The sequence below is a fragment of the Mus musculus genome, chromosome 11, assembly GCF_000001635.26.
Source record: "Mus musculus strain C57BL/6J chromosome 11, GRCm38.p6 C57BL/6J".
Taxonomy (NCBI): Eukaryota; Metazoa; Chordata; class Mammalia; order Rodentia; family Muridae; genus Mus; species Mus musculus.
Window position 1 is genome coordinate 82,030,730 of NC_000077.6, and position 11,203 is coordinate 82,041,932.

The 11,203-nt window shown below is 45.4% G+C and overlaps 1 protein-coding gene across 1 annotated transcript; it reads left to right on the forward strand.

Annotated features, from left to right (window-relative positions):
- Positions 1–4,847: 4,847 nt before the first annotated feature.
- Positions 4,848–6,723, forward strand: Ccl2 (chemokine (C-C motif) ligand 2). Its single transcript, NM_011333.3, has 3 exons — positions 4,848–5,008; positions 5,754–5,871; positions 6,197–6,723. Exons 1-3 carry the CDS (start codon positions 4,933–4,935, stop codon positions 6,447–6,449), a joined length of 447 nt encoding a protein of 148 aa, NP_035463.1. The 5' UTR covers positions 4,848–4,932; the 3' UTR covers positions 6,450–6,723.
- The last annotated feature ends 4,480 nt before the right edge of the window (positions 6,724–11,203 follow it).

The following is an 11,203-nucleotide window of genomic DNA, read 5'->3' on the forward strand; positions in this document are numbered from 1 at the left end:
GTGATTTCTTGTAAACCTGCTTCCCACCTTAATTTGTCAAATAAAGGAGAGCTGATGATTGGGCAGATAAAAGAGAAGGTGGAGCAGGAGGTGAGGGAGAGAAGAAGGAGAAAATGGAAGAAGGAGAGAATGCAGAGGAGGAGGAAGAAGGAGAAAACTGGAGCAGAAGCTCATGGCCTGGAGAAACTGCAAGTTCTAAGGGGTCTCATGAGCTGTGGGAGATGGTAGTGTAGCGATAGATCTACCCAATCTAGGCACACAGCATGTAATCATATTAACTGTGTTGTTTTCATTGCTGGGGCTTATTTGGGTTGGAGAGATTTACCACAACAGCTTGTGATTGAGGAAATTTCCAGTGAAGTCCAGAACTATCTATTTTAATAGTTCAGTGGTTCTTGACTACTGGGAGATTGCAGATATTACTCACGACCTAAGAGAATAATAGAATATCTCTTTTGAAAAAGATAAAATTGCTATGCACAACACCACAACTAGTCCTTGAAGCTTATGTAGGGACCACAGGCATGTAGCTACTCTGGAAGAGATGAACAATTCATGGTGTCCCATCCTTAAGCATCTAGTTCTATCTTTTGCTGTTTCCAGGTGGTTCTAAGAGAGCTGGACACTTGCAGCATCAAGACCACCTATCTAGTTACAAGTGCATATCTCAGCCCTTAGTGCCACTGAATCAACATCTGATCTCCAATAAGATACCAAGGGCTACACAAGCAATCTAAACTGTGTAGTGTCCAGAGATTTTCTCCAACATGTGCCCTTCCTCCACCAGTGATGATTCGAGTTCCAAACCTGCTGAACCCTTGAACCCATCATTAATGTCCTATCCCAACCTTCTCTATAGCCACACAAGAACTTTCATGATATTGTATGTCTAGTTAATGTAATTATTCTATATGTTACACGAATTTCCCTTGGATGAGCAAAACACACTTGTGCAAGCACTCCACTGAAAGCTACTAAGACAAAGTCCCTGGCTCTACTTGCCTAATCCACAGACTGTTTGCCTAGGTCTCCTACCCCACCCAAGGCTTCTCAGAGCTCAGCATCTTCACAGGGATACTTCAAATGTGCTTGCCTGACCCTTACACACATCAGCATCCCCACCATTAGTGGTGCTGTTCAGGCCCCAAATGAGGATAGCAAGTTTTTCATACTGGGCAACTCAAAGGTGCTGCAGAGTTACTTAGACTCTTGCCCTCTCCATAGGTTACCTCACTTCTTCCTGTCACTACATAACCTTTACCTCATGACTCTCAGGTATCTCTCCCCCACCACTGATCCAGGAGACAATGTATGTGATGAGCCCCTCCTCACCCAACCCAGCCTACTGCAAGTGGCTCTCTTCTTTATTTTCTAATATCCCCTGCCAACCTTCATCTTACAAATGCTCTCAGTTCTTTCATGAAAATGGAGCTGGAGCATAGCCATATCAGAACACAGGAAATGCTTGGATGACAAGGCTTAGAGAAAGCATGGCTCAGATTTCCCATGAAGTTCACTCCTATCTTTGTTGTGCTGATGGTAGCTGCTCTTTGAGTCTGGTCCTTTCCACCCCACCCCCAACCCCAGTGGCCCTTTCCCTGAGGCTTGCCCAATGTGGATGCTGACCAAACAATCATTGGGATGGTAGAGAACACAGAGAAAGCTCATAGCCAAGCCACTGTGAATACTTGCCTTAGTCACCCTGAGCATGTCATGGTATTGATCTTGGCCCCAGTCCCTCCATCTGAGAAACAAGCACTTCAGCATGGAGGTCCCCTTTCCACTAGACATTCTGTGAAAAAAATGATGGAAAACCATGGTCCCTGAAAGGACGGCACTTTCAAAGTCCTAGGCATGCAGGCCTGGTCTACCTGGACCTGGGAGCTCACTAGGTGAGAGTAGAGGATAGTGTTTGGAGGATGACCAGGGACCAAACTATGTACACCATGCAAAGGCTTAGGGGATGGGGAGATCATCTGGAGGCATAAGTCAGAAGACTGTAAGCTACACAAACAGGAATAAGCAAGCAAGTGAACTGTACAAGTGGCCAGCCGAGGGCCTAGGAAGTGCTTCTGATCTTTCTAGAAAGTCCACTGTCACTTCTTCTTTCTCCCACTCTGACACTGAGTGGGAGGATGTGACACTGACCAGGGCACATGTGCAGGAAGGAAAAGAAGGTTATTCACTCAGAAAAAACGTTCCATTGTCCATCTGGGTGTTAAAGAATAAGTAAATAAATAAAAAGGCCCAAGGCTCTTGGGAGGCTGGGGATTGATGTTCTATCAGTCCTCACCCCATTACATCTCTTCCCCGGGCCTTTCCCTTGGCTGCTCCCAAGCCAGAGCTCAGACTAGGCCTTTGTTGAGTCATTTCAGATTCTCCGGCCCATGAGAGAACTGCTTGGCTGCAGGCCCAGCATCTGGAGCTCACATTCCAGCTAAATATCTCTCCCGAAGGGTCTGGGAACTTCCAATACTGCCTCAGAATGGGAATTTCCACGCTCTTATCCTACTCTGCCTCTGACCTGCCCGCTGGGAAGAACATCCTTTGTTGACAGAGTGAAGTGAGAGGGAAACAGACAATAACTCTCCTTTCTTTCGTTTATGATTCACATTTGCGCTGCCTCCTGTGCTAACTGAAGCTTGCAGCGGCCAATTCACTTTGCAATGGTGATCTCCCAGGCTCAGAAGCCTGCCCACAAAGCCAGGGGCCTTTTTCTGTGACTGTAGACCACATGAATCTGTGCATCTCAGTCAGGAAAGGCTTCCTCACATAGAAAGAAAATGCAACACTATACAATTTCCCTGGGGTTCTTGTGTCTCAGATTCATAATAATGGCATCTCTCAACTTGTTCATGCTACAGAAAGCCCAAAAGAATGACTAGATTTCATAGATAACATTCTCACAGATGAGCTGTGGGCATCTATGAACATGAGGAAAACTTCGTGGAGGTAGCAACGAGATGCTCTGGGTAGAAATGACTACGCACAACTACTGCCTCCAATCCTGAAATAATTCACATATTTGAGGGAAACTGAGTGACATACAGGAAAAGAATTGGGCTAAATCCAGAACAATTTGGACACTAGTCAGGAGGAGGACAGTGACTAGCAAGATCATGATATAGGTGAACAAAAGGAGGGTCCCAAGAGGTACCGCAAACTAGGAAACTAACATCCATTGTGAGACATTAAATCTCATGTCCAAGCGGGCGTGGTGGCGCACGCCTTTAATCCCAGCACCTGGGAGGCAGAGGCAGGCAAATTTCTGAGGCCAGTCTGGTCTACAAAGTGAGTTCCAGGACAGCCAGGACTATACAGAGAAACCCTGTCTCGAAAAACCAAAAAACAAATCTCAGGTCCAGGGAAGCATTCTGGAAGCACCAGCCCCACCCCCACCCCGTGTCACCTGTGTTACCTATGGGTAATTAGGTTTTTGACAACTGACTATGCCTGGCTCCTGGTAAGCCATCACAATGCTGCTAAGGACCACTTGCCATGGAATAAACACAGCAGCTTGTTTGATAAAGCTTATTTCCTATCACAAATATATTAACTTCAGAACTGTTCTCTTCCAAGCATCCCCCCATTCCTTTACAGTCATTGTCTCCACGACTCTCTATGAAAGACAAATCTTGGGTACAACTCTGCCAATCAGGAAAGACTCAAAAGGATGCTACAGAGGAAGGAGGAAATCAAGATACCTGAGTGGAAGACTCCGCTCAGCCACTGGCACGCATGTGAGAGCGCCACTCTTTTTATCAAGAGTCTGCTGAAATGAATTCTAAGGGCTTTCAGATTTTATCGCTTTGATCACACTGTTTGTGAAGAAATCTAAACCTGGAAAGCTGAATTAAGCCAGACATTCCAGTTGGCTCACTCATGGTCCCTGGAAATCACGAAGGAAACAGGGCAGAGAGCTACCAGGAGTAGTAAACGCTAACACACAGGCTTCTAATTCATCATGACTTAACCAAAAGGCATGTTTCTCCATGGCCCGTTAGCTGTCTGTTAGTTTGAAGGTAATGTGATGATAGCCAGGCTGGAGCTACCTGGGTCCTGTTCCAGGGACTCTTAGGGCAGTTACCTACATGACCCTTCTGGACCTCAGCTGCCTGATCTGAGAATGGGGAGTAACAGCATCTACTTACCAGAGCTGGGGAAATTAGAGACTGCACTGTGAAGGGTTCCAACCACTCCTGGCCCAGAGTAAGCACTAGGTGAGTTTTATATAGAAATTTCTTCTGCACCATGAGCTCATGTATATGGCTTTCCAGGTCTGGACTTTTACAACTCAGACAGTTCATATCAATGTCACAAAGCTTCTTAGTGCTGCAAAATATCTGGTAACCACCAAGTGGAGAGAATGCTGTATTCAACAAGGCCTGATAACCAAGGACTCAGCCGACTTACTGGGGGTCCTTTCCCAGCTGCAAGGTTCCTTGAGCCAGGGGCAAGCTAGGCTGTGTTTCCAAGCATCTTCTTCCTAAGGACTTTAGGTTCCTTGGCCACTTCCTTTTATTTCAGTGAAAGCAGAGCCACTCCATTCACACTTGTGGTCACAGTAGTACAATTACTGCCAATTCTTCCCTCTTTCCCCCCCCCCCCCCCTACTCCCTGCGCAGCTTCATTTGCTCCCAGGAGTGGCTAGAAAAATACCAAATTCCAACCCACAGTTTCTCTCTTCCACTTCCTGGAAACACCCGAGGGCTCTGCACTTACTCAGCGGATTCAACTTCCACTTTCCATCACTTATCCAGGGTGATGCTACTCCTTGGCACCAAGCACCCTGCCTGACTCCACCCCCCTGGCTTACAATAAAAGGCTGCCTCAGAGCAGCCAGAAGTGCAGAGAGCCAGACGGGAGGAAGGCCAGCCCAGCACCAGCACCAGCCAACTCTCACTGAAGCCAGCTCTCTCTTCCTCCACCACCATGCAGGTCCCTGTCATGCTTCTGGGCCTGCTGTTCACAGTTGCCGGCTGGAGCATCCACGTGTTGGCTCAGCCAGGTGAGACCCCCCCAGCTCCCTTCCCAGCATATCACCCCATTTTTGAATTGTCGTGGATTGTGATAGCATAGTCTCACATGGTCAGGTACTTTTTTTTTTTTCTTTAACCAAGATAAGGAGCATAAAGAAGGAAGGACAAAGAGCCAACCCAATTACAAGATTGCTTCTGGAAAGCAACTAGAATTTTAATTGTTAGATCTAAATTTGGAATCACACCTTCATATAGTTCCTGTTCCAGTTACTTCCCTCAGTATTTGGGAACCTGGGTGATCAAACAGAGGCTTGGGTTGGTGCCTTTTTCCAGATAGAGGAGAAAGGGGAAGAGATCCAAGATCCGAGCTGTGTTTCACCCAGCCCTGCTTCCAGAGATAGCAGCTTAGCGGAGGTGGTTGGGATCAGAGATACTCATGATTTGATTTTTTTTTTTTTTTTTTTTTTTTTTTTTTTTTTGCAGCCTACAGTAATGTACTCAGGTAATCTTCTCAGGTCATAGTAATTTGACTTCTAACTCCCCCAAATGACAGTCCCCAGAGTCACATAGTTTTAATGGCATCCCTCTACCCAAGACTGTGAGCCTACTTTAAGCTGCAAATAACTGAGTCTGTTGTCAAAGATCACATCCCAGATCTGATGTATTGGCATTTATATCCCATCCTGCTGAAACTGCCTTCTCCCCGTGGTCCTTCTCTTCTCTAAGGTCAGAAGCATCTTTCCTGTCCTAATGTGCTTCTCTTTTACTCTCCAGATGCAGTTAACGCCCCACTCACCTGCTGCTACTCATTCACCAGCAAGATGATCCCAATGAGTAGGCTGGAGAGCTACAAGAGGATCACCAGCAGCAGGTGTCCCAAAGAAGCTGTAGTGTGAGTTACATACCCCGGCCCTCCCTGGTCCAAAGGTTTTTCCTTAAGAACAAGGGATGGTCCTCATATACTTATAGTCAGTCACACACTCAGATCCAATGGGGAAACCAAGGCCAAGAAGGCAAAGGCAGTTCTCAACAGCATTGTCTCTATGGCTGCTGTTCAGGCCCTTTCTACTCCACAAGCTTATCTTAGAAAACCTGCAGGAGAAGCAGGTCACTTTGAGTCCCCTTTTTCTACCTGCCCTCCCCCGCTGAGCTCTACACAGCCCCTCCATGTATACCAGACTGAACTTCATCTAACAGTGTCTTTTCTCTTCCCACAGTTTTGTCACCAAGCTCAAGAGAGAGGTCTGTGCTGACCCCAAGAAGGAATGGGTCCAGACATACATTAAAAACCTGGATCGGAACCAAATGAGATCAGAACCTACAACTTTATTTAAAACTGCATCTGCCCTAAGGTCTTCAGCACCTTTGAATGTGAAGTTGACCCGTAAATCTGAAGCTAATGCATCCACTACCTTTTCCACAACCACCTCAAGCACTTCTGTAGGAGTGACCAGTGTGACAGTGAACTAGTGTGACTCGGACTGTGATGCCTTAATTAATATTAAACTTATTTAACTTATTGATGTTATGGTATTCCCTTTCATGAATACTAAAATTTCTTAAATGCAAGGTGTGGATCCATTTTTCCCTCTCTGTGAATCCAGATTCAACACTTTCAATGTATGAGAGATGAATTTTGTAAAGATGAATGGGTAAACTTTGTGTTTGAGATTCCAAGGTATTGTTTAAAATATTATTATGGATATTCCTTATTATTAAAAGAAATATATTATTTTTGTACACCAGTCTGACTTTGAGTGTTTTCTTGAGGGAAACTGCAAAGCTGAGAGTATATAAGCTTGGAGAGCAACACAGGTTGGGACACATATTGTGGGGGAACAGGAGAGTGAATGGCCCACTCTTTTGTATTGAATGGTCTTATCTGAGTGTCATAGACTCTTCAAGATGGGGCCCAGTCAGGGATGCTAGTACCATTGTTTTGGTCCCTAGCATTGCTTCTCAGATACATGCTCAACAAAAGCCCCAGTCCTTCCCAGTCACATGTCCTAGTTGCCCTTTAACTGGGATACATCACTTCCATCTACAGCTCTGCAATTTATAATTCTCTAACTGCATAGGTAGTTCAGACAGTGGAGAACAGACGGGAGACTTAACCATCTTCTATAGGAAGGTTATGGTAATGCTTCCTAGAGAGAGGAAGACATGAACTTATCCTTGATAATGGTTAGTTTTATAGGAAAAAAAACACAAAAGCATTAAGGAAAACTGGTAGGTGGGGGAAATTATCCAAAAATAGAAATGAAAATGGTGTGTACATTAAACGGGGAAGAGCGAGGGAAACCATCCGATGGAGCTGCATGTATATCAAGAGATGGGGATTTTTCAAGAGGAAGCTCAATACAGGGTTTGGAATAGGAAGGTGAGAACATGGTATTCCCTCGGACCTATAATTTAAAGGATAAGTTGAAACTCTTCGGTCCAATAAAGAGGGAGGGACGTGTTTCATTCAGAGGCTCAGAGGTGAGCCTCAGAAAAATACATCCTGATGACTTCAGACAGACAGAAAGAAGTGGAGACAAGTGATTGGTTGTGGCTCATCATGAGATGAGGGCTGGATATTGGGTCCAAGAGAACAATGTTCTGGACCGTGGGAGATGGCTTAAGGTACGGACCTTTCCAGAGATTGTTAATGAAGCAATGTCTCTGAAACCTGAGAGTGTTTCTTTCCATCAGCACCCTGACTCCACACAGAGGAACCTAGGTTGTCCACTCAAATGGATAGATGTTCTCTCTCTGAATGTCCATCTGAGGTCTGTGGCATGGGGCTCATCCTAGGGGCATTTGGACCACAGGAACACACAAATAGCCTCTCCACCAAGGTGATTGGGCATCTTTCTCTAAAATATAAACTCCCATAGTGCTCACCCTCTCCATCTAGTGGGGAGAAAAGATTGTCAAGCTAGACCTCACACCCTCTTTGGCAACATGAGGTGCTGGGGAGACCTCTGGCTTGCAGGCAGGACAGGAGCTGAAGATGACTCAGTCACTTAGGAGCAAGCAAGTGGTCTCTATCAATCCAGTGTGGGAGGGGAGGTGTTGCAGAGATCAATAGGGCCCAACGTTTTCCTTCCTGATTTAGAAGCATGTCTCCTGGAAAGTTTCCATTGCTGCTGCTCAGTTAGAGCATTCCTGAGCCAGACCAGACCCTTTGGCTGAAGCTGGGGTTTTCCTTCAGAGCTCCAAGAGCCCGTTACATCAGACAGCAAACGATTTGTACATAGCAGTGTGACGAATTCACTGACCCTACATTCCAGGTCCAGTGGTCCTCGGTGCTGGTTACAGGTCAGAAAAGAAATCTTAAAATCATAGTGGATGCAAAGAGGCAAAGAGGAAGTAAATTAGAAATGAGTTGATCTCTGCTTTGCAGCTTATAGAACAGGGGGCCTCTGATGCCAGGCTGACCGGCTGCAAAGGACCTGGGACAAGGAGAGAGAAAGGAAGTGGGGCACAAATACTTCACCCTGCAGACAGCCTGTCCCCACTCATCTGTAAGTCCTATCTGCTCACTCTTGGGAAATACTGACTAGGTTTCTTTTTCTCGAAGTAAGCCTGAGTTCCTCCATCCTTGCACAATGGAGCCACAATGGGGCTGAGCAAAAGCCCTGGCAGTGCTCAGGCACCTGAGGAGGCCAAGTTGGATACACTCATTTTCCCGTTGCTGCCAACACTCTTCCAGAATGTCTCATCCTTTCCCATAATTCTCAGGCTTCCAGCCTGTGTTTATTGCTCAATTCAGAAGCCATTTCTATGATTTATTGCAATGGGTCCCTGCCCCCAGGTACCACACTTCTTCCTATTAGTCCCCAATTGCCACTAACAAACCACCATAAACCTAATGGCTTAAAACAGACAAATACATTAGCATACAGTTGGATTGTTAAAGCTACAAGTCTACACTGAGGCAATCTAGCTACAGTCCCTTAAAGAACTTGCTCCCACAATCCTTCTCCCCATCCCCACTTCCCTTCTCGTCTAAGTGAGTGGGGGGTCCATCTCCCTAGATATCTCCCTGGGTATCCCCCACTCTGGCACATCAAGTTTCTAGCGCAGATTCCAGGTGTTAGGTTAGTGCAATGGCACTTGAGAAACAGAGCTGCCCTTCAGACTGCATGCCTAGGGAGCAGGCAAGGTTTATACTCAGTAGCTGGGCACAGTCTGGATTGCTGAGAAGACAGCCTAATAACAGCATGGATGTCCTCTGTAGAGGTAAAGCCCTTACTTTGTACCACAGGTCCTTTCTAAGTGGCCTGCACAATATGGTTTATCTTGGTTGTCTATGTGGTTTGAGTGATTGATGCTTAGGGCATTAGCAAAGAATACTTCTGGTTTCACCTATGTAAGTGTGGATATGGGTCTGTAACATGAGTCAGCAGCTAGAGCAGAGACCTACCCTAACATGGGTCCAGACAGAAGAGAAGTAGAAGCAAAACAAGCGAATGGCATGCGCAAGCTCCACTCCAGTGGACCTCGATGCCACCCTCTCCAGCCTTTCAACAGAATCTCACACCAGGGACTCTCCAAGGAGCTTGCAGGCCTGCAGCCTCACACTGGAGTTGGGTCATTGGCCCCTGTTTTCCTGAGGTACCCAGCTTCATGGGCTGAAAAGCTACTAGATTGCTGACTTTCCAGATGTTCACTGGGGAATTATGCAGTGAATAGTTATGAAACTCAGTATAATCAACTATCTTTTATAATTACACACACGCACACTCACACACACCTATATATGTTCATGTATATATACATATATATATATACATGTGTGGGTATATAACTAATATATAATAAACACATGGAGAGAACCCTAGCTAATACATTGTGCTAATATGCCTGAGTTCCTTATAAAATGAGGGCACACAGGCAAGCCAGATGATTCAGTAGGTAAAGGCATTTGTCACCAGGACTTACAATCCCCATTCAACCCTGGAACCCACATGGTAGAAAGAGAGAATTGATTCCTACAAGTTGATCTCTGACCTCCAACCATAAGCCTTGGCATGTATGTGTGTGTATGTGTGTATGTGTGTGTGTGTACACGCACAAGTAAATAAGCAAATAAATAGAGTTTTTAAATTGCTTAATTTTTTAATTGTGTGTCTGTCTGTCTTCATGTGAGTTTGTGCACTTGAGTGCGAGTACCTGAGATGCCCACAGGCATTAGATCTCCCCTGGATCTGGAGTCGCAAGCAGGTGTCAGTCACCCTACCTAGGTGCTGAGAACCAAACTTTGTGCTCTTAACCATTGAACCATCTCTCCAGCCACCAAATGTAAATAACATTAAAAAAAAAAAAACCTTAAATACAAAACTTTCCAAAAGCTTCTGGTGTGGAGTGATGAAATGGGGGAAGCTCTCCTTCCCATTGGTAGGTTTCAGGGTTTCCCAGAAGACCCTGGTAGCACACGGCAACTGAGAGATAATGCTTCTTGGTCCTCTTTGGCAGGTTACTGGACTGGACGCTTGGTGCTGCAGCCTCTGGCACAGGTTTTCATGGTATCTCTTGTTCTGATCTGAACTTGGTCAACTTCCAATTAGGGTGAATGGGAATAAGAATTCAGGAAAGAAATTCAGGGTCTTACAGAATCTGGTGGCACAGCTGCTGTTCCAAATCAAGCACTGACATGGACTTTTAGAGGTTTCTTTTTAATTATGACTAATGCATAAACATCATATTTGCTTATAAATCCTCCTCCTCCTCCTCATCATCATCATCATATCTCTATCTCTGTCTCCCCCCTCTCTCTTTGTATATCATGAAACAATTACCATCTTTAAATGGAAAATCCTCTTAATCCTTTCTTCTGGTCTTTTAATTATAAATCAATAGCATATAATCAACCACCATGACTCCGTTCTCCAGTCCATCTGTAACTTGGTATCTGTTAGTTGACTTTATTTGGTCTGCCCATCCCCCCTGCCCCACCCAGTCGTTAGTGACTACCATTCTACACTCAATTTTCATGAGGTCAACCTTCACAGCTCTCACATGAGGAAGATCACATGGGACTGGTTTTCCTGTGTCTGGCTTATTTCATGTAACCCGATGACATCCGGTTTCAGCCATGTTGTCAAAAGTGACAGGGTTCCATCCATTGATGGCTGATATTCCACTCTATACTTTTACCACATCATCTGCATCTACTTATCAACTAAGACTAGGCTGTTTCCATTTCCTAGCTGTTGTGGACCATGGTATGATAATCA

Coding starts and splice junctions, on each gene's coding strand:
- Ccl2 (NM_011333.3), top strand. CDS start 4,933: ATGCAGGTCCCTGTCATGCTTCTGGGCCTGCTGTTCACAGTTGCCGGC. Junction 5,009..5,753: donor CCACGTGTTGGCTCAGCCAG/GTGAGACCCCCC, acceptor TTTACTCTCCAG/ATGCAGTTAACGCCCCACTC. Junction 5,872..6,196: donor TGTCCCAAAGAAGCTGTAGT/GTGAGTTACATA, acceptor CTCTTCCCACAG/TTTTGTCACCAAGCTCAAGA.